General features: G+C 39.4%; 2 protein-coding genes across 2 annotated transcripts; one reads left to right on the forward strand and one right to left on the reverse strand.

Moving 5' to 3' along the window:
• The first annotated feature begins 603 nt into the window (after positions 1 to 603).
• LOC114828667 lies at positions 604 to 7367 on the forward strand. The gene is made up of 2 exons (XM_029122109.2): positions 604 to 710; positions 4736 to 7367. Exons 1-2 carry the CDS (start codon positions 700 to 702, stop codon positions 6360 to 6362), a joined length of 1638 nt encoding a protein of 545 aa, XP_028977942.2. The 5' UTR covers positions 604 to 699; the 3' UTR covers positions 6363 to 7367.
• A 7413-nt stretch (positions 7368 to 14780) lies between these two features.
• LOC105009878 lies at positions 14781 to 22645 on the reverse strand. Its single transcript, XM_029122103.2, has 3 exons — positions 22563 to 22645; positions 18043 to 18116; positions 14781 to 16490 (listed from the first exon to the last, which is right to left on the reverse strand). Exons 2-3 carry the CDS (start codon positions 18051 to 18053, stop codon positions 14843 to 14845), a joined length of 1659 nt encoding a protein of 552 aa, XP_028977936.2. The 5' UTR covers positions 18054 to 18116; positions 22563 to 22645; the 3' UTR covers positions 14781 to 14842.
• Positions 22646 to 24655: the final 2010 nt, after the last annotated feature.

Consider the following 24655-nt stretch of genomic DNA (forward strand, 5'->3'; position numbering starts at 1 on the left):
AGTGGTTGGAGACTCGGGATGTGTTCAGGAAAACTCAGGAAAAACAAACTTCAGACTAGAGCAGAAACAAAACACTGGCAAAACAGGCTCATGATGGACGCCCGCAATTTTGGATTCAATCACCAAGTAAACTAACAGCTACATTCAATTTCCATATACCATGGCATAACAAGTGGAAGTAAAAAGATGTTTCTTTGCCTTTAATGGATTCCCTAATACAATCTGGGCTATAGACGACACACACATTGCCATAAAAGCACCATCCCAAAATGAGTTCAACTACATCAACAAAGCCATAGATTGGACCATATATGGTTAATTAGGGGTGTGTCAAATTGCAAATAGCCTTGGTTGAGCTCTGATATACAAGTGGTGATATACAAGTGGTATTCATCAATGATGGTTTCCTACTGGTGTGAATTAAACAGTTGTGCGTACAAACATTCTGAAATCCACTGAAAAGTACATATTTAGGATTTTTTTTACACACACTTGATAAATGTGGCCCTGGTCTTTTGAGACACAGGGTGGAAAAGTAATTTTTTTCATTTGTGTGTTTTTGTTATGTGGTGTCTGTACTTTTTCTAATGTCAAGTGTTTTTGATTGAAACTAGGCTACATTTTCTCCATTCAAAGAACTGAATCCTGCCAACTCTTGTCAACAGTATCTTGGGTGGACCACACAACGAAATTACCATAATGGCGTCCAAGTGAGTATTCAAATAGTTCTCTGTTGTGACAAATGTTATTAAATATGCAAATGTTTGAATATCCAGGCTGTTTTATCTAACACAGATTAAGGCTCTCTCTGGACTAAAAGCGTACTTAACAGAGAATCTGCAATAAAAGTATTTACATTCTGTAAGATCAACTTTTTAGGCTTAATTAGACAAACATTTAGGAAAGATAGAGGGGAGTCTTTACTGAATGAGCAGTTCGCCTGTTTCTACCCTGTGCTCTATCAGAGGCATTAGTCTGGACCGATGGAACACCCAAGGACATTGCTGTGTAACATATTAAGATATACAATTTACTGGTTGATAAAGCTTGTTCTATTTTATTAGTCTTTATTCATACAGAAGAGTCAGACTTAGTCAGATGAAAAACTATTATGAATAACAATTACATTCAACAGAAAGCTTGACCATTTATCATTGCATCAAAATGTTCTGCTAGAAATCAGAAATTCCAGCCTAATACCTTTCTGTAGTTCACTCCGAGAGTGAGGGGCATGGAATTCAAAGGAGGAATCTCCTACACTAACCACTCTTGGGATTGTGTTTGATAACCGCCAGACCTCCAAATTAATTTAGATGCAAGATAACTGGACAGTTTACACATTATAGTGTCTGGACCTCCTGGAGCTCAAGGAGTCCCAAACTTTAATAATGCACAAGACAGCATGATGAACTACATCCAGAGGTTACAACACCAATACAGATGCATGTAAATGTAGGAGATCGCTTTTGTCAAACACTGACATAAAAGTAGCTTAACAATATCAAGTGTATGCAGGTAAGACAGACATGATTTGTTCCTATAAAAGAAACCAACTCAAATTCTAAGCCTTTTCACCAACTCAGTAATATGAATTTTAAAAGAAAGATGCACATATAGCCATTTCCCAAGATATTTGTATTAGGGAACATGTTCTATAACAGATCCGTTTAGGGTAAAAATATTAATTATTCAATGATTATTACAATATTCATTTTACACAAGAAGAGAACAAGAAAAGGAACCAGGCAAGCCTAGCTGGTAACACTTTCCGATAAGGGAACATTAACTACCATTAACAAATACAGTAGTTAACATGAACGGATGATGAACAAAGACATAAATGAATGGTTAATAATGATAAACCCTACTTTATTAATGATTCACAAATGCATTAACAGAGTCTACTGTCATTTGATCATGTTGAGACAAAACATGAACTCATGTCGTTAGTTAGTGATTACTAATGTATGATAATTCATCACTTTACTTAAGGGGCCACAAAATAATTAACTAATGGTGAAGTATCAGTTATTAAGGGTTTTGTAGCTACCCATGTGTCATTAGTTATTGATTGTTAAGTTGGAATAATTCATCACTTTACTTAAAGGGAAAAAAAGAATTTCCTAATAGAGAGGTATCCTTTATTAATGCTTTATTCCGGCTCAATGGTTACTCAGTGGGCCAAAAGAGTATGAACTAATGGTTTGGTGTTAGAATACTAATGATAGCACATAATCCTCCCTTATAGAATGACTGGATTAACTAAGTGTAGGCTATAAAGACAATTTGTAAAACAACCACTCTGAAAACATGGACATCATGGAGGAGTGATGAGCAATGTCTTTTCAGTAGAAGTGTAAACAGACAAGTCTTATGCAGAAAATTAACAGTCACATTAATCAGTCAATCAAATTTAATATTGTCAAGCCCTTTTTACATCAGACATTTCACAAAGTTCTCATATAGCAGCAATGTTGTACTTACAGTGGATATAAAAAGTCTACACACCCCTGTTAAAATGCCAGGTTTTTGTGATGTAAAAGAATGAGACAAAGATAAATCATGTCAGAACCTTATCCACTTTTAATGTGACCTATAATGTGAACAATTCAATTGAAAAACAAACTGAAATCTTCAAGGGGGAAAAATGAAAAATATAAATCTTACAATAACCTCAACGGTTCTCAAAACAAGGTATAACAGGATTGCAACACTACATTCAACACGTTCAATTAGAGATTACTGTAGATGGCTAGCTAATAGCTATACAGTACCAATAGTGAAAACAATGATTCCAATGGTCCTGTGTCCAGGCTTAAAGTCTGAGTGATACTGATTCAGGATACAGTTTCAGCCAAGAACACATGCAGCTGTTTCACTACCAGAGACTCCAACATTTTTGCTGGGCAGGACAATTTGAGGATTGGGTGATTAGTTACCTAATTTACTGGTGTCATCACCTTTATGGAGAGGGAACATATGGGCTGTTTTCCATACTTCAGGGATAGACTCAGTTGTTAGATAGAAAATGTGCATTACTGCTTCAGACATTTCTGGTACAGCAGCAAGCAGCAGATCTGTGTCAAATTTATCAGCCCCAGTTGCTTTCTTGGTATCAATTGATAATAAAGCATCATGGACATCGTTAACATTGAAGGGCTTCAGTGAAAAACTTTGGTCAAAAACATAATTCTCTGCACAAATACATGATGGAAAGTAATTCCATTATTATTTTCATTATGAATAGCAGTAGAAGTTCTCTCGAACAGGGAGGCGGCTGCAATAAAATGGTGATTAAGTGCATCAACATTTTTTATTTGATCAGTAATGGGCCCAGTATCCAATACTATCTGATTTGTTAATGAAGTGGTAGAATTGTTATTTAGCATTTTGATTATTTTCCAGAATTTTGCCGGATTCACATTACAATCAGATGACGTATATACATAGTATTCAGATTTTTCCTTTTGCCAGTCCGATATAGACACGGTTTGTCTAGCTTTTAGCCATGCCACATTTAGTTTCTGTAAAGCTTCAGAAATATCATCAGTAAATCACGTGTTAGATCTATTTTTTAACATAATAGTTCTATATGGAACAATTTTGTTGAAAATACTGATGAAATACTCTAATGCCTGTTCAGCATTTGGGATTGCAAAAATGTAGTCAAGCCTATTTAGTGCCAGGTCTTGCAAAAAGCTTTGTTCCCAAAAATATCTGTCATTTCTTTTGGTGACAATGCGCGGTTTAGATCTCTGATTTCTGGTATCTCTAAAACAATAGGGCAGTGGTCACTAATATCTAAGGGTAACACACCGCTTGATAACAATCTAGGTGCTGCATGTGTCAAAATGTAGTAAATAATTGAAGATTTAGCATCATCTTTTAAACTGGGGTGAGTTGGCTTAGTAATTAGCTTGGTGGAATTTAGACCAACACACAACTCTTTCATAATATATTCACCCAAACCAACTATTTCATATGACATAAAAGATGCTAAAAGGTCAGTATGGTCGGTTGTATGTTGTTCTCCTGCATATATAACCATGTTACAAAATATATCCCTTAGAAATGTGTCTTTTATTTTACATATTTATATAGACATGTACTGTGATCACATCAACACTTGTATGTATGACTGCTTTGAGTCATGATGTGTTATCACATATCCATATGGTCAAGAGCCGACCAATTATCTAATCTATGTGGAAGGCTAGATCCTTCCAGTTTACTCTTTAATGACTTTCTATTCATTTGCACCTGTTTCTGTGCACCTTATTCTAACTTTAGACATTCTGCATGGTGTTACTAACTATGTCCGCATAAGGAAATCGCATTTATGTTCATTTTATTTGCACAAACAAATTGAATTTCAAAGTAAAATTGGTTTGTGTGATTTGTTAAATTGTGTTACCTTCATCAATCAATGTGGTGGCAATTTAGCACAGATATTATGTGTACAAATACATGAAAAAGTTATGAATGTAACATGAATGTATACAGTATTTAAAGTGGAGAATGTAATTTCAAAACATACACAAATTACATGTGAAACCAAAACATTTCTATTTAAAATATGCTTAATTGTAGAGCAGAGGTAAACGATGTGTACATCATACTTGATACAAACAAGTAACAGTTACACCAATCTATACATTGTGGATTGTATTGTATTCCTCTGATATATTCAAACTAAAAGGTCAATAACATGTGATCTTTGATTTCCCATGACTAGGGTCCCATCATCAGAAATGAAAGGCACCAAAGGCACAATTCTAAGTGAACTTCTCCCTGAAGGACATCCTGCACGTTGTCAACTAATAACAGAGAAGGAAAGTGTGGAACAGGAAGATCACCCCCGTGCACGATACCAGCTAATAACAGAGAAGGAGAGTCTGGACCAAGAAGATAAACTCAGAAGATGTACCTTTGGAAAGAGAGATGACATGAAGGTGAACAAAACCATTCTGATAGTTGGAGAAACAGGAACAGGGAAGTCCACTCTGATTAATGCCATGGTCAATTATGTCCTGGGGGTGGAATTGAAGGACAAAGTCTGGTTTGAGATTGTTGAACAGGAGAATGGAGAGCAGACTGAAAGTCAAACTACAGGAGTCACTGTATATGAGGTATTTGGATATGAAGGCAGGAGAGTCCCCTACTCTCTCACCATTATCGACACTCTCATCACTGGAGACACAGGAGGAATCCAAAAAGACAACATAATCGCCGAAAAATTGCTTGAGTTGTTCAGGTCTGAAAAAGGAATTCATCAAATTGATGCTGTGGGTTTAGTGGTGAAATCAACTATAAATCGTCTCAATGAAAGACAGAAGTACATCTTTGATGCAGTTCTATCTTTATTTGGGAAAGATATTGAAAAAAACATTGTGGCTCTTCTGACACATTGTGACGGGAATCCCCCAAAGAATGCGCTAAAAGCCATTACTGCAGCAAAGGTTCCCTGTGCCCAAAATGAGAAGAATCTTCCTGTACATTTTGTGTTTAATAACTGTCAATGTGAACCCTTTGATGCGGAATATCAGGAACGTCTGGATTATGACCACCTTCAGGAGCAGGCCTGGAATCAAGCATTAAAATCCATGGAAAGGTTTTTCACATTTTTGAATAACATTGAAACAAAGAGTGTGGTGATGACTGAAGAAGTTCTGAGAGAACGCAAACAGTTGGAGGCTGTTGTTGGCAACTTACAGGAGAGGGTTAAAGAGATTGAAGGAAAGCAAATGGAAATCAAAGACACTCAAAATGCCCTGGAGAAACACAAGAATGAAATGGAGGAAAACATGAATTTCTCATATGAAGTTGAGGAAATTTACAAAGATAAAATCTCAGTAGATACATCAGGGAATTGGTTTCTTTTCATTGAAGGAGCGACCATCTGTCCAGTCTGTGAGGAGAACTGTCACTATCCAGGCTGCTGGTGGGTTTCTAATCTCTCCTGGTGCAGTGTGATGAAGGACAACCACTGTACAGTGTGTACTAATAAATGCCACTACACCAAGCATGTCAAGGGAAATGTAAGGTATGTTCTCAAGACCAGGATGGTTACCAGGACATATGAACAGTTGAAACGCAAGTATGACATCAGTGAGAAAGGTGCTGGGGAGAAAGAGAATGTGCTCATCAGACTTCAGAAGGAACTGGAGGAGCTCACAAACACAAAGGCCTCACTTTTGGAGGAATCATACCAGTGTCTCATCAATCTGGAGAAAATTGCCTTGAAGACCATCTCACTGTCCTCTGCTAAACATCTGGACTTCCTGATTGTGAGGATGAATGAGACAGGAGACGTGGAGAAGGTTAAGAAACTGGAGGAGCTGAAGAAGTTAGCTGAAGAGTAAGTCGAGGATGGGTATTTCCCGAGAATGATGAATTACATTGAGACCATTTTAATACAAAACTTTTGCATTCAGCTTTATTCATTCAGGGCTGTAGTCCATTGAGATATTTATTCATTCATCATGGTCTCATTTGCAAGAGTGCCTTGAACACAGTAATGCAAAAAACTCAACCAATATCAGGTGATAGCCTTGACAATACAAAATATTATTTCAACATTACAATTTTAAACCACACAATTCACAACACAACAGTGAGGAATGCAGCCACATTAAGATGGACATCAGCAACGTTGATGTGGAGCTGTTCTCTCTGTCATTTCCTGGAATCTGAGTCTCCTGTTTGACTTTCCACCCACTTGAAGTCATGAGCTTCTGCTCCCTGATCTACTTGCCCCTGATCTACTTGTCCCTAACAGGGCCGGCTTCAGGCATAAGCAACATAAGTGGTCGCTTAGGGCCTCTGACTGCTAGGCGGCCTCAACAGTTAGGGGAGAGGGGCCCCAAACTGAAATTTTGCATAGGGCACCCAAAAGGTTAGTCGGCACTGGTCGCTGATGTCCCTCATCTAGCTGTCCCTCATCTACATGTCCCTGATGTACCTCATCTACATGTCCCTGATGTACCTGATCTACCTGTCCCTCATCTACATGTCCCTGATGTACCTTACCCTGATCTACCAGTTCCTAAACCAACCTTTCTGTACTTGTCCAACTGCAGGTAGTCTGATTAATGATGTCACCAGAACTGTCAGGATAGAAGACAGTACCTTCTCTATTGTTCAAGGAGATGAATGATTGATTTAACAGCACACGCGGTGCCAGTGTTTGATTTAGCATCCTAAGCTCCTGACCCCACATGACCCTTAGTGACAGGGTTCGAATCCCGGCTTGGCTGACTGTCTGTCTCCCTCCACATACAGTTCTAATGAGTTTCTCCCTCCTACTCTCGTGTCTTTAAAAAATATGTAGTACTAGTAAAAGTATGTATAATACAAAAATATTAAGTGCCTGGATCTGTGTTATAAATCCTTATGTTTGTAATGAAAATTATATTACAATTACATGTGCAAATTATAATTGTCATTATCTTCATTCTGTATGTTGCTGAAATAAAACATGGCTTTGTATTATATACCTTCCTCATACATTAGACGATGAAGATCCATTTGCTTCCACTTCTCCCCAGCAGGATTCTTCTGGTTTGTGTGTGTGTGTGTGTGTGTGCGGGAACGTGTTTATATGTGACATTTTTGCATAATATGAACTAAGTTTTAAGTTTCCATATTGTAGGTAACAATGATGATTTTATTATTACTGGGTATGTATGTGGGATGTTCCACCACTATAAATAATGGGGGTAAAGTAAACCCAATATGCACCGCTTTACCAGACCCCCACAATCAGTAGAGGAATGACCGGGACTCGAACCCACAACCATAGAGATGCAGTGAGGTAAGTGCTTAGACCACGGCTCCACTCTGGAGACATGATTAGTGCATGAAAACACCAAAACCACATGGAAACATGGAAAGAGCTGGCAATAAGGACCAAAAGAGGGGAAACAATTGATAAGCCTGAGATGGGACTTATGGGGGCTGAGAGGATGAGATCCAGAAAGGTGTCGACACGTCTGACTGCTATTGTGCATCGTCTCTCTGGCAGTTAGAAATCTGGCATTAAGGGACACACAGAAACACTGTACTCTCTTCCAGAGCTGAGCTGGGGAGTCCATTTTCCCTCACATGAGCAAAGTTTCTAGGGTCTAAACAGACAATTTCACTTGTCTAGTAAACGTACCTGGAATTACGAATATTTAGATATTTGAACTGGAAACAAGTAAGATACTAAGTAAGAAAAGCATTTTTTCAGTGATGTTTGCTTATTCACACACTATGGTACAACAGCAGCTTACCTGTGTCTTTCACAGTGAGAGCAGTAGTGTCTTTACAACTGGGTCCTGGCTTGGTTTCTGACACTAAATTAATTTTTTTACATTTATTTCTCACCACAAATATCCCGTTTTTACAAAGCTTTCATTGCTGAATCATCAGGTATCATTAATTATCTCAGGGCATTTTTCATTGAGCAGGGCTCTTCATTACTATTCTTCTGAATGACAATCCTTCCTGTACCTGCCCATTCTGGTGTGTTGGGCTCATGACTGCTTGGTAACGTTACTGGGCCAGGGCCTTGAGGCGGCTGCTGCTGAAGAGCTACAAGAAAACGTTTGATACATGAACGGTGGTTTGCAGACAACGTTGTTTTACACGGTCGCTAGCATCTTGCACTGCTCCTAACTACCTTAACGTTAGCTTACTTACTGGCCTCGACGTCTTCATTAGTTATTTTTAGGAAAAATGTGCTCAGCTTAGGACATTTGGCCGCATTAGTTTCCAAAGCTTTCTTTTTTTTATTATTGCCTTTCCAGCGCCGCCTTTGCGCTTTCTGTCCATTTTTATCTGACTTTTTTATTGTGACCAACTTGCAAGGTGCCGTGTCGGGGGCGGGGCCAGGGAGTCAAAAGATAATCACGTCATCATTAACCTGCAGGCTGCACTCTGCGAGTAAATATTAAATAAAAAAAGAGAGGGGCTGCGGTAAAATAATAAATAAAAAGAGTTGGGCTGCTGTAAAATATATTCAACCCATATATTTCAACCCAGTGCCATGACAACAACGGCCCTCACGGCCAAAAAAACAGACCGGCCCACCGGGAATTTTCCCGGTGCTCCCGATTAGCCAATCCGGGCCTGGAAGAGGCCCTTCTACAACAACAAAGACTGAGGTCCAGAAAGTGGCACTTTTCATACAAATCATTTGCTGAGCCTTTGAGTGATGCCATGCAGAAGCTGGAGGGGACAATTGTCAATGTCGTTGTTGATGCTGCAACCACAGCCCTTCAGATTAGATTTTCCACATTGGAAAATGTGGGAGAGAAGTTTAGAGTGCTGTCAACCTTCCAAAGCCACAAATGAGGAGCTAACAGAACAATGTGAGTCCCTTAGTGTGACTCCACACTATAAAGAACACTCAGACTTGGCTTGCACAGGAACTGAAGAACTTGCCTGACTTGCCATCGAAGACCATGACGCTGCTTGAGCGGCTGATGTTCATACACAAAAGGGACCTCTCTGAAATGTATCCACATTTGTGGAGTGCTTTCAGAATGTCTTACTCTTTCAGTGACTGTAGCTGAAGCTCATCAAATCCTACCTGAAATTCACCAGGTCACAGGAACGCCTCAGTGGCCTTGCGTTCATCAGTATTAACCTGCATGGACAGATGGTGTAGAGGTCATGGATGACAGGGATTCTCCCTCTGACACTGTCCGGTGTAGAGGTCATGGATGACAGGGAGTCTCCCTCTGACACTGTCCGGTGTAGAGGTCATGGATGACAGGGAGTCTTCCTCTGACACTGTCCGGTGTAGAGGTCATGGATGACAGGGAGTCTTCCTCTGACACTGTCCGGTGTAGAGGTCATGGATGACAGGGAGTCTTCCTCTGACACTGTCCGGTGTAGAGGTCATGGATGACAGGGAGTCTTCCTCTGACACTGTCCGGTGTAGAGGTCATGGATGACAGGGAGTCTTCCTCTGACACTGTCCGGTGTAGAAGTCATGGATGACAGGGAGGCTTTGTAAATGTAAAGAGTAGCTACAAAAGAAATAATCAAGAGAAAATCAAAATTGAGATTCAATACAATAAAGAAATATTTTCTTCTAGAATTTTGGTAAACCCAGAACTGAAGTCTGGGGAAGTGTAAGAGAGATTTCCACAGCCTCAGAAAACAATAAGAAGTCTCTTCACACACCAAAATGCACAAAATGACCTGACAAAAACACTGTCTCACCAAAACTGTCCTCTAACATATACTGGCTCTGAGACATTTTTGTTTTTGTCTTCCTTCATGAGAGCACAGTCAACAATTTGTGAACAAGAAACAGGTCTGGTATCTCAAAATATCAAGGGAGTTAGATTCTGGAGACAGATTATAATGCCTCATAATGGAAGAGCTCTGCCTGAGCACAGTCGCCTACAGAGAGAACAGGGGTTAAAGGAAGAGGTCATCAGTCCCCTACAGAGAGAACAGGGGTTAAAGGAAGAGGTCATCAGTCCCCTACAGAGAGAACAGGGGTTAAAGGAAGAGGTCATCAGTCCCCTACAGAGAGAACAGGGGTTAAAGGAAGAGGTCATCAGTCCCCTACAGAGAGAACAGGGGTTAAAGGAAGAGGTCATCAGTCCCCTACAGAGAGAACAGGGGTTAAAGGAAGAGGTCATCAGTCCCCTATAGAGAGAACAGGGGTTAAAGGAAGAGGTCATCAGTCCCTTATAGAGAGAACAGGGGTTAAAGGAAGAGGTCATCAGTCCCTTATAGAGAGAACAGGGGTTAAAGGAAGAGGTCATCAGTCCCCTACAGAGAGAACAGGGGTTAAAGGAAGAGGTCATCAGTCCCTTATAGAGAGAACAGGGGTTAAAGGAAGAGGTCATCAGTTCCCTATAGAGAGAACAGGGGTTAAAGGAAGAGGTCATCAGTCCCCTACAGAGAGAACAGGGGTTAAAGGAAGAGGTCATCAGTCCCTTATAGAGAGAACAGGGGTTAAAGGAAGAGGTCATCAGTCCCTTATAGAGAGAACAGGGGTTAAAGGAAGAGGTCATCAGTCCCTTATAGAGAGAACAGGGGTTAAAGGAAGAGGTCATCAGTCCCCTACAGAGAGAACAGGGGTTAAAGGAAGAGGTCATCAGTCCCCTACAGAGAGAACAGGGGTTAAAGGAAGAGGTCATCAGTCCCTTATAGAGAGAACAGGGGTTAAAGGAAGAGGTCATCAGTCCCTTATAGAGAGAACAGGGGTTAAAGGAAGAGGTCATCAGTCCCTTATAGAGAGAACAGGGGTTAAAGGAAGAGGTCATCAGTCCCCTATAGAGAGAACAGGGGTTAAAGGAAGAGGTCATCAGTCCCCTACAGAGAGAACAGGGGTTAAAGGAAGAGGTCATCAGTTCCCTATAGAGAGAACAGGGGTTAAAGGAAGAGGTCATCAGTCCCCTACAGAGAGAACAGGGGTTAAAGGAAGAGGTCATCAGTCCCTTATAGAGAGAACAGGGGTTAAAGGAAGAGGTCATCAGTCCCTTATAGAGAGAACAGGGGTTAAAGGAAGAGGTCATCAGTCCCTTATAGAGAGAACAGGGGTTAAAGGAAGAGGTCATCAGTCCCCTACAGAGAGAACAGGGGTTAAAGGAAGAGGTCATCAGTCCCCTACAGAGAGAACAGGGGTTAAAGGAAGAGGTCATCAGTCCCTTATAGAGAGAACAGGGGTTAAAGGAAGAGGTCATCAGTCCCTTATAGAGAGAACAGGGGTTAAAGGAAGAGGTCATCAGTCCCTTATAGAGAGAACAGGGGTTAAAGGAAGAGGTCATCAGTCCCCTATAGAGAGAACAGGGGTTAAAGGAAGAGGTCATCAGTCCCCTACAGAGAGAACAGGGGTTAAAGGAAGAGGTCATCAGTCACCATTTAATGATATTCATGTTGTATCCCTACCTGTTAGGAATGGAAACAGACCAGTGACTCTGTATGAGACAGGATTACAGAGAAAATAAATCAGTAACACGCTGACCCACTTTCAGCACATCAAATGTAGTTACAGCAAAGAAAACATTGGTTTGGCAACATATGAGTTTAACAAACTGTCAACAAGCTGATGTCTAAAAACAACTGTGGGGAAAAGGTACACACATAGAAATAGAATTTGAAAGCATATGTAAGACTTGGATAAAAAAAACAGAGGCAAGTGTTAAACAGAAACAGGAAGCCCACAAACCAGAAGTTAAAATAACACTATGTGGTTTTCACTACATTATATCTTTTTTTGTTGCTTTGGTACTTTTAGTATCAACAGCAGGTTGTGGTTTTTCAAAACTCCAAACAAAACACCAAACTGATCCCACTTGTAACTCATTAAAACTTGCATTCAAAGCATCCAATTTTGCTTTCATTTGGTTTGTTACCATCGTTCACCACAAAATCATTGATTCAACAATTATGTCTGAATACACTGGTTAGTCATTAAAACATTGAGTAATTCTCTCAGTTTACTCTTTGTAACATGGAGTCATTCACTCAGTTTAGTCATTAGTATTATTTATTAAAAGCATGTGGCTTGGCACATCCTGTGACAACTGCGCCCTCTGCTGCTTCACCTCCCCCTGCAGCAGACGGGCTCCAGCGTTTGACGTCACCGGCCTTCTGACACCATCGTCCATCTCATCATGCATTTCACCTGTTTCCTGTTTAGCGCACCTGTTCCTCATCCTCATCATTCCCCACAGTATATATGTTCCCTCTGCTCCCCCTGTCTTTGTGTGTTGTTGTCTCTGACTGTAAAAAGAGCTGTGCGACGCTTCGTGTCTCGATATATATTCACTCAATAGTATTAAATAATCCTTCTACCACGCCTGCTCCTCCTTGTTCCACCCCCCGAAGCCGTGACACATCCTGTCAATACAAATTCTATTAAATATGGCAGGGGGAAGGGGCTGCTGCAGCTGATGAGGAGATTGTGTCAACATCCGACATACATACCCAGTAATAATAAAATCATCATTGTTACTTACAATATGGAAACTTAAAACTTAGTTCATATTACGCAGGGATTCACACATAAACACGTTCCCACACACACACACACACACACACACCTGAAGAATCCTGCTGGGACACATACACACACCTGAAGAATCCTGCTGGGACACTCACAGACACACACACCTGAAGAATCCTGCTGGGACACACACAGACACACGCCTGAAGAATCCTGCTGGGACACACACACACACACACACACCTGAAGAATCCTGCTGGGACACTCACAGACACACACACCTGAAGAATCCTGCTGGGACACACACACACACACACACCTGAAGAATCCTGCTGGGACACTCACAGACACACACACCTGAAGAATCCTGCTGGGACACACACACACAGACACACACCTGAAGAATCCTGCTGGGACACACACAGACACACACCTGAAGAATCCTGCTGGGACACTCACAGACACACACACCTGAAGTATCCTGCTGGGACACACACACACAGACACACACCTGAAGAATCCTGCTGGGACACACACAGACACACACCTGAAGAATCCTGCTGGGGAGAAGTGGAAACCAATGGGTTTCATTGTCTAATGTAAGATGAAGGTATATAATACAAAGCCATGTTTCATTCTTTATTTACTTTATTCATTTGTTTCAGCAAATGGATTTTCATCCTCTAATGTATAAGGAAGGTATATAATATGATGCATAAAGATAATGACATTATAATTTGCACATGTAATTGTAATATTGTTTTCATTACAAACATAAGGATTTATAACACAGACCCAGGCACTTAATATTTTTGTATTATATATATATATATATATATATATATATATATATATATATATATATATATATACCCTTTTACTTTAGTACTACATATTTTTTTAAAGACACAAGAATATGAGGGAGAAACTAAGAAGAAGTGTATGTGGAGGGAGACAGACACAGACAGTCAGCCAAGCCGGGACTCAAAACCCGTCACTAGGGGCCAGGAGCTGAAGATGCTAAATCAAACACTGGCACAACTTGTTGTTAAATCAATCATTTCCTTGAACAATACAGGAGAAGGTACTGTCCTCTTTCCAAACAATCAGACTACCTGCAGTTGGATAAGTACAGACAGGTTGGTTTAGGAACTGGTAGATCAGGGTAAGGTACATCAGGGGATAAATAGATCAGGGACAGGTAGATCAGGTCCATCAGGGACAGGTAGATCAGGTCCATCAGGGACAGGTAGATCAGGTCCATCAGGGACAGGTAGATCAGGTCCATCAGGGACAGGTAAATCAGGTCCATCAGGGACAGGTAGATCAGGTCCATCAGGGACAGGTAGATCAGGTCCATCAGGGACAGGTAGATCAGGTCCATCAGGGACAAGTAGATCAGGTCCATCAGGGACAAGTAGATCAGGTCCATCAGGGACAGGTAGATCAGGTCCATCAGGGACAAGTAGATCAGGTCCATCAGGGACAGGTAAATCAGGTCCATCAGGGACAGGTAGATCAGGTCCATCAGGGACAGGTAGATCAGGTCCATCAGGGACAAGTAGATCAGGGAACAGCTCCACATCAACGTTGCTGTTGTCCATATTAATGTACCTGCATTCCTCACTGTTGTGTTGTGAATTGTGTGGTTTAAAACTGTAATGTTGAAATTATATTTTGTCTTCTTTTTGTCAAGGCTATCACCTGATATTGGTTGAATTCTTTGCATTACTGTGTTCAGGGCACTCTTGCAAATGAGACCACGATGAATCAATAAATATCTCAATGTGCTACAGCCCTGAATAAATAAAGCTGAATGCAAAAGACTGAATGCAGAAGTATTTTGTATTAATATGGTCTCTTAATGTAATTCATCATTCTCTGGAATTAACCATCCTGTTCTTCCTCTTCAGCCAACTTCTTCAGCTCCTCCAGTTTCTTAATCTTCTCCACGTCTCCTGTCTCATTCATCCTATCAATCAGGAAGTCCAGATGTTTAGCAGAGGACAGTGAGATGGACTTCAAGGCAGTTTTCTCCAGTTTGATGAGACACTGGTAGGATTCCTCCACAAGTGAGGCCTTCTTGTTTGTGAGCTCTTCCAGTCCCTTCTGAAGTCTGATGAGCACATTCTCTTTCTCCCCAGCACCTTTCTCACTTATGTCATACTTTTGTTTCAACTGTTTAAATGTCCTGGTAACCTTCCTGGTCTTGAGATCATACCTTACATTTCCCTTGACATGCTTGGTGAAGTGGCATTTGTTAGTACACACAGTACAGTGGTTGTCCTCCATCACAAGGCACCAGGCGGGATTAATAACCCACCAGCAGCCTGGATAGTGACAGTTCTCCTCACAGACTGTACAGATGGTCGCTCCTTGATTGAGAATAAACCAATTCCCTGATGTATCTACTGAGATTTCATCTTTGTAAATTTCCTCAACTTCAAATGAGAAATTCTTGTTTTCCTCCATTTCATTCTTATATTCCTCCAGGACAATTTGAGTGATTTTGATTTCCGTTTGCTTTCCTTCAATCTCTTTAACCCTCTCCTGTAAGTTGACAACTACAGCTTCCAACTGTTTGCGCTCTTTCAGAACTCCTTCAGTCATCCTTACACTCTTTGTTTCAATCGTATTCAAAAAAGTGAAAAACCTTTCCATGGATTTTAATCCTTGATTCCAGGCCTGCTCCTGAAGGTGGTCATAATCCGAACGTTCCTGATATTCCGCATCAAAGGATTCACATTGACGGTTATTAAAGACAAAATGTACAGGATGATTCTTCTCATTTTTGGCACAGGGAACCTTTGCTGCAGTAATGGCTTTTAGCGCATTCTTTGGGGGATTCCAGTCACAATGTGTCAGAAGAGCCACAATGTTATTTTCAATATCTTTCCCAAATAAAGATACAACTCCATCAAAGATGTACTTCTGTCTTTCAGTGAGACGATTTGTAGTTGATTTCAACACTAAACCCACAGCATCAACTTGATGAATTCCTTTTTCAGACCTGAACAACTCAAGCAATTTTTCGGCGATTATGTTGTCTTCTTGGATTCCTTTGGTGTCTCCATATCCTGGAGTGTCGATAATGGTGAGAGAGTAGGGGACTCTCCTGCCTTCATATCCAAATACCTCATATACAGTGACTCCTGTAGTTTGACTTTCAGTCTGCTCTCCATTCTCCTGTTCTTGTTCAACAATCTCAAACCAGACGTTCTCCTTCCACTCCACCCCCAGGACATAATTGACCATGGCATTAATCAGAGTGGACTTCCCTGTTCCTGTTTCTCCAACTATCAGAATGGTTTTGTTCGCCTTCATTTGATCTTTCTTTCCAAAGGTACATCTTCTGAGTTTATCTTCTTGGTCCAGACTCTCCTTCTCTGTTATTAGTTGGTATCGTGCACGGGGGTGATCTTCCTGTTCCACACTTTCCTTCTCTGTTATTAGTTGACAACGTGCAGGACGTACTTCAGGGAGAAGTTCACTTAGAATTGTGCCTTTGGTGCCTTTCATTTCTGATGATGGGACCCTAGTCATGGGAAATCAAAGATCACATGTTATTGACCTTTTAGTTTGAATATATCAGAGGAATACAATACAATCCACGATGTATAAATTGGTGTAACTGTTACTTGTTTGTATCAAGTGTGATGTACACATCGTTTACCTCTGCTCTACAATAAAGCATCTTTTAAATAGAAATGTTTTGGTTTCACATGTAATTTGTGTATGTATTGAAATGTAGATTCTCCACTTTAAATTCTGTATACATTCATGTTACATTCATAACTGTTTTACATATTTGTACACATAATATCTGTGCTAAATTGCCACCACATTGATTGATGAAGGTAACACAATTTAACAAATCACACATACCAATTTTACTTTGAAATTCAATTTGTTTGTGCAAATAAAATGAACATGAATGCAATTTCCTTATGCAGACATAGTTAGTACCACCATACAGAATGTCTAAAGTTAGAATAAGGTGCACAGAAACAGGTGCAAATGAATAGAAAGTCATTAAAGAGTAAACTGGAAGGATCTAGCCTTCCACATAGATTAGATAATTGGTCGGCTCTTGACCATATGGATATGTGATAACACATCATGACTCAAAGCAGTCATACATACAAGTGTTGATGTGATCACAGTACATGTCTATATAAATATGTTAAATAAAAGACAACTTTAGAGTTGGTTTCTTTTATAGAAACAAATCATGTCTGTCTTACCTGCATACACTGGATATTGTTAAAGCTACTTTTATGTCAGTATTTGACAAAAGCGATCTCCTACATAGACATGCATCTGTATTGGTGTTGTAACCTCTGGATGTAGTTCATCATGCTGTCTTGTGCATTATTAAAGTTTAGCACACATCATTGTTTCCTGCTCTCTCTAGTCGACTGGGACTCCTTGAGCTCCAGGAGGTCCAGACACTATAATGTGTAAACTGTCCAGTTATCTTGCATCTAAATTAATTTGGAGGTCTGGCGGTTATCAAACACAATCCCAAGAGTGGTTAGTGTAGGAGATTCCTCCTTTGAATTCCATGCCCCTCACTCTCGGAGTGAACTACAGAAATGTATTAGACTGGAATTTCTGATTTTTTGCAGAACATTTGGATGCACTGATAAATGGTCAAGCATTCTGTTGAATGTAATTGTTATTCATAATAGTTTTTAAACTGACTTAGTCTGACTCTTCTGTATGAATAAAGATGAATACAATAGAACAAGCTTTATCAACCAGTAAATTGTATATCTTAATATGTTATATTGCAATGTCCTTGGGTGTTCCATCGGTCCAGACTAATGCCTCTGATAGAGCACAGGGTAGAAACAGGTGAACTGCTCATTCAGTAAAGACTCCCCTCTGTCTTTCCTAACTGTTTGTCTAATTAAGCCTAAAACGTAGATTTCACAGAATGTAAATACTTTTATTGGAGATTCTCCGTTAAGTATTCTTTTAGTCCAGAAAGAGACTTAATCTGTTTTAGATAAAACAGCCTGGAGATTTAAACATTTGCATATTTAATAACATTTGACATAACAGAGAACTATTTGAATACTCACTTGGACGCCATTATGGTAATTTCGTTGTGTGGTCCACCCAAGATACTGTTGACAAGAGTTGGCAGGATTCAGTTCTATGAATGGAGAAAATGTAACCTAGTTTCAATCAAAAACACTTGACATTAAAAAAAGTAAAGACACCACATTACAAAAACACACACATGAAAAACATTTTTTCCCCCTAAATATGTACTTTTCAATGGATTTCAGAATGTTTGTACACACAACTGTTTAATTCACACCAGCAGGAAACCCTCATTGATGAATACCACTTGTATATGAGAGCTCAACCAAGGCTATTTGCAATTTGACACACCCCTAATTAACCATATATGGTCCAATCAATGGCTTTGTTGATGTAGTTGAACTCATTTTGTGATGGTGCTTTTATGGCAATGTGTGTGTCGTCTATAGCCCAGATTGTATTAGGGAATCCATTAAAGGCAAAGAAACCTCTTTTTACTTCCACTTGTTATGCCATGGTATATGGAAATTTAATGTAGCTGTTAGTTTGCTTGGTGACTGCATCCAAAATAGCGGGCATCCATCTACTTTTGGAGGGTTGAGAGATGCCAGACGGATCTGCAAGCTCGTGCCAGTTCTTCCAACGGAGCAAGATCAAACATCTCTAATTGTATGTTCGATTATCTCAGTGTCGTACAAAGGTAGGTCCACAATATTACAAACATATAACAAACAAAGCAAATTTAACAAATAAATGACATACACTTGATGTTGTTAAGCTACTTTTATGTCAGTCTTCGACAAAAGCAATCTCCTACATTTACATGCATCTGTATTGGTGTTGTAACCTCTGGATGTAGTTCATCATGCTGTCTTGTGCTTTATTAATGGTGCCAAGGTTAGCACACATCATTGTTTCCTGCTGTCTCTATTCAGCTGGGACTCCTTGAGCTCCAGGAGGTCCAGACACTATAATGTGTAAACTGTCCAGTTATCTTGCAACTAAATTAATTTAGAGGTCTGGCGGTTATCAAACACAATCCAAGAGTGGTTAGTGTAGGAGATTGCATGTTGTATTCCATAGCCAATGTTAACTTTATAAAACATGAACATCTATGACATGGGACAGTTAAGACAAGCTGTAAGAAAGATTGTAAGAAACAGTCTGTCACAGAAACAGTCTGTCACAGACTCAGGATCTTGCCTCCAGGGTGATGACCATGAACAGGCCTCTCATTTCATTAACTTTGATTAGCTGGTTTCATAAATTAATGTTAAAATATATGATCATTATTTGGATACATTACAACCAGCAATTAATAAGGCAATGTGTGATAAATCAATGGTCAAATGGTTGGCTGAATAAAGCAACATAAATCAGGTAGACGGGGGTCCCAAACCGATAGTTTTTTCAACTTATATTTGAACAGTTTCACTCACAGACGCCAGAAAAATGTACTTTCTGTTAAGTTTCACATTTTTTGCGCTATGATGGCGTGAACAAGGTTTTGACGCTTGATGCCTCTGTTCTGTTTCATTTACTCCCATGCATTCTGTCTTGTGTAATTTGAGCTGGATTCTGTGAGAGCAGCATATCCCACACCAGCCATATTTGTCTCAGTTTTTTCCGTCACCTATTTTGCACGGATCCAGTATCAAAAAAATGGTATCAAAAGCGATCACATTTCATAAGATTGCACAGACTTACGAGATTATTATAGTTTTAGTTTTTTTATTGTCCGCTATTCGCGCTGTGGATGTGCTTCATTCACATCTATTTTGCTTCCTTCGCTGAGTCAAGCTGCTGGAGCTGCTGTCTTATAAAGAGTTGACAATACCCAGGCCTGCAGATTTAACTGGAAACCGCAGTAAATTGCCTACAGAAAAGCCGCAATGAAGAAATCTCAGCTAAGATCACAAACAATCCTGTGTAGAGAATAATTCGTTTTACAGTACGCTGAACCTGTAGGAAATGGCAGCTTTTTTTCTCTGGGGACTACTAGCATTTTATTACACTGTCAGCTTCCCTAACAACATTGCCAAGTCATAATCTTTGGCCTTTAGGCTACTCCCATTACATTCATATACACACCCAAATATGTAAAAGTAGGTAAACCATATTGAAATGAAAGATTTAAGTCTATTTGTAGTGACTCACATGCATCAGAATGGTAATGGGGAAGTTCATGAAAACAGGGAAGATCATCAATTAATAATTGATCAATTAATAATTGACAGTATAAAATGCATGCATTTCTTTGTCATAATTATTAAATAGCTACAGTCAAATTAATAGGAGTAAAATACCTATTGGGCCAATTGCTAAATAGTGGACATCAACAGTACTTGCGTAACTCTGGTTCTATGAAAGAAGCTTCTCTGAAATCAATGGGACTTTTTCAAGAGGGTAATGCCATGGACCAGCAGGTATTCCTACTTGGACTGGTTCCGTTCTATGGACGTGAGTTTCAGACATGCTCCTCTATAGCATTTCTCATGTTTGAGCAGCTGAGACCTGTTATGGAAATGTCCTGAACAACTGTAACAATTATGTATGCGTGCACTGATAGGGTGGAAAATTACTAGATGCTCTGTTGTGTTAGGTGAGGAGGAAAAGTACTGGGGCAATTGTTGTACGGACATTTCTTATATGAGAAAATGTCGTTCTGTTTACGTGTTGAGACCAGTACGAATGGCAGTTTCTACAGATAATGAGACGCGGTCTTATCTTGTGCCTGACACCAGAGAGAGGAGCAAGGCTGATGAAGAGGAAGTCCCACTATGCCAAGTGGCATCAATAGATTCATATTTATTGGAATTGCTAGATAAAGTCTTAACAATTCTACATTCTCTATCCCTTATCATTCTGTTGAATACAATTCTCTGACCATTCAGGTAGGTGAGTTCTCCCAGAAACTTAACAAAGCATAATAGACTATAAACTATCAATAAACTATTCATGAAACCAATATAATCCACTCAAGAGAATTTATTACAAGCTTGTAGGTGACAAAGTTTCCATGAATGTCATAAGTTGCTGAACAAAGTGGTCAGCAACGTATGACATCAGTGTACAACTTCATTATAAGGCAACTTATGCCCATCAGTGTACAACCTCAGTGCCAGACAACGTATGACATCAGTGTACAACCTCATTATAAGACAACATATGACATCAGTGTACAACTTCATTATAAGATAACGTATGACATCAGTGTACAACCTCATTATAAGACAACATATGACATCAGTGTACAACTTAATTATAAGACAACGTATGACATCAGTGTACAACCTCATTATAAGACAACGTATGAAATCAGTGTACAACTTAATTATAAGACAACGTATGACATCAGTGTACAACTTCATTATAAGACAAAAGTGTACGATAACCAATGGGTGTGTCTGTTCTTGACTTAGGGACTATCTGACAAGTCTAATTCAGCTCCTCTCCATACCTGCCTAACCACTCCTTTTCGATCACATGCTGCTATTGGAATGTCAAAAATACACAGATGCTTCTGTAGGGTCTCCACACAGGTTCTAAGGTCATGCCGTAACCACCCTGTCTTGACCAATGGGTAGATCACTCTGTCTTACAATATGGTATCAGGAAGCATAGATTTGAATGTGTCCCTAGTTTATAAGAGTGGCAATTCCTCAATACCAGTCTTATCCTCAGTTTATCACTCCAACCCCAAATATGCCCATGTCACCCATACCTGAATCCACGGACAAACCAGGAGTTCCTAGAATACTGTACTCAATGCTCAAACACAGATATTGTGATATATGTACATTCTCACATTATTCTGACATTCCCACTGTAGATAGTGTATATCAGTCATTACACGTTTATGGCAACAGCAGTGAAATAACATAAAACAATATGGAATGGATTCATATATTTTAATAGATTACGTAACACACTGTAGATAGATATCATTCAGATAGAAGGTTATTTTGAAAGGAAGTAGACCAATTGTTGGTTATGTACAATGTAAGGAACACTACATTTAAACCCACCCACTTTGGAAAATGTATTGATGTTTGAAAAAATAACTATACAACTAAGACCAAGCCGTTTTTCACTTATTTGGTTGTTGAAGAAAAAGTCTAGATGAGCCTTTTTACATTCGTGAAAAAAATTACTTTTTAGGATAACATTTGAACACATTCTAATATTGAGATTAAACGAGATGAATTACTTTAATCGTTTGACAGCACTAATATACATATAGACTGATATCCTTTGTGTCTAGTAGGCCTGGGTCAATGTGTGAGTTTGGTGGTATGTGCTGTTGCATAGATGTGTGTCCCTTAATACACACACAGCATAAATATGTATGTTATAAACAGTTTTTTTTTTATCCTGTTCCTTGAACATATTTCACTGTGCTCATACATTTCTTTTTGTGCTCCTACATTTTTTCATTTAGGAACACATGTACTCCTTGGGAAAACAGTTAGCATAGAGCCCTGCAATCATTAAAATACAGCAAATAATATCAACAAACAAGAATAATAAGAATAATTATAAAGCAGATACTCACATCCCAATGAACATCCAGATGTCAAGCTGACATCCATCCCCAGGTGTTCTTATTTATAGCTGACCACAATCATGGAAGGAGGAGCTGACATTCAGTGACCAATCAGAACATCCATGTACAGCTCACAGTGTGTGGAGCTGATTTCAGAAAAACATTGTGCAGTTAGATAATGTGTAGAGAATGCAGAAGTATTTCTGTGATATCACCTGACTAAATGGAGAGACTGGATGACTGGACTGGAGTTCAGACAACACAAATAACCAGAAAAGAAAACAGGCTGCACTTAAAAGGGATGAATGTTGTTGTCCCTGGCTGGTTTCGATCCACAGTTTTTTATGTGGCAGACTGTCTTTAACCAGTATGCTATTTAAACAGCGGGAATGCAACTTTGACCTCAGCCGTTACATTTGTGCTGTAATATCGTGGACAATAGAACGTTTATTAACAGAACTAAAGTGTACTCTTGTACAAACATTTCTGTACATGGCCTGCTAATAGCTATACAGCCTACCTAAAATGAAAACAATGACTCCAATCAGTTCATGGCTGATTCGTTTCTTAAGAAAACAATAACATTATAAAGGGTTCACATAATAAAATTATTCTCTTAAATATATGAGATTCATGGTACTACAAGGTGGATATTGTTGTGCGACTGTTGAAAAGTAACGCGTGGATCAATATTTCTGACAGGGGAAATGAACTGGGCTGAAACTATTAAGAATGGGGATGTTCCCAGAAGACCACAGGGCTCGAGGTCAGTCCACCTCCATGTAGTCTCCAAATGCAACTTTTATCCCAGCCATTACATTTTAGCTGAAATAACGTGGGCAACAGAATGTTAATTAACAGAACTACCGTGTACTCTTGTACAAAGATTACTGTAGATGGTCGTCCATACAATAACAGTTGAATAGCTAACCAGTATGCTATGTGAAAATTGAAAAGCATTGGCTGAATCGCAAATGAGATACTACATACTATGTACTGCCAGTACATACATCGTGGATGATGGTAAAGTATGTACTGTTTTTTAAATTATAAGCTAGTTTGCCAGTATTGGGACGGATTGGGAAATACTACCTCGTCAGAAAATTGCGTTTCCATATTAGATAATTTTGTCACGCATTAACATCAAGCAAATGTTGAATATTTAGCAAGAATTCATTAATCATTGTGTTAAACTGACTAACGTTTCTTATTTAGTTTACTTCCACCACAAATACCATCTATGAACTGTATGACTTTAGCCACTGGTCGTTTTAACAGCTTATTAGCCAGTAATAGGGTGTTAAAACGACCTACTAAGTACTTGGAATAGTCATGAAAATGTAGCAATTGCTAGTGAGACTGAAGATGAACTTTACACTGCCAAAGCCATTTCATTTCATGGCATAACAATGTAAAAAGATTTTCATTAATAAATTACATTGATACAATACCTATCAATATACAAACCCGATTCCAAAAAAGTTGGGACACTGTACAATTGTGAATAAAAACAGAATGCAATGATGTGGAAGTTTCAAATTTCTATATTTTATTCAGAATACAACATAGATGACATATCAAATGTTTAAACTGAGAACATTTATCACTTCAAGGGAAAAATAAGTTGATTTTAAATTTCATGGCATCAAAACATCTCAAAAAAGTTGGGACAAGGCCATGTTTACCACTGTGTGGCATCCCCTCTTCTTTTTATAACAGACTGCAAACGTATGGGGACTGAGGAGACAAGTTGCTCAAGTTTATGAATAGGAATGTTGTCCCATTCTTGTTTAATGCAGGCTTTTAGTTGCTCAACAGTCTTAGGTCTTCTTTGCCGCACCTTCCTCTTTATGATGCGCCAAATGTTTTCAATGGGTGAAAGATCTGGACTGCAGGCTGGCCATTTCAGTACCCGGATCCTTCTTCTATGCAGCCATGACATTGTAATTGATGCAGTATGTGGTCTGGCATTGTGATGTTGGAAAATGCAAAGTCTTCCCTAAAAGAGACAATGTCTGGATGGGAGCATATGTTGTTCTAGAACTTGGATATAACTGTCAGCATTGATGGTGCCTTTCCAGATGTGTAGGCTGCCCATGCCA

This window comes from Esox lucius, chromosome 9 (genome assembly GCF_011004845.1).
Source record: "Esox lucius isolate fEsoLuc1 chromosome 9, fEsoLuc1.pri, whole genome shotgun sequence".
In the NCBI taxonomy this organism is placed as follows: Eukaryota; Metazoa; Chordata; class Actinopteri; order Esociformes; family Esocidae; genus Esox; species Esox lucius.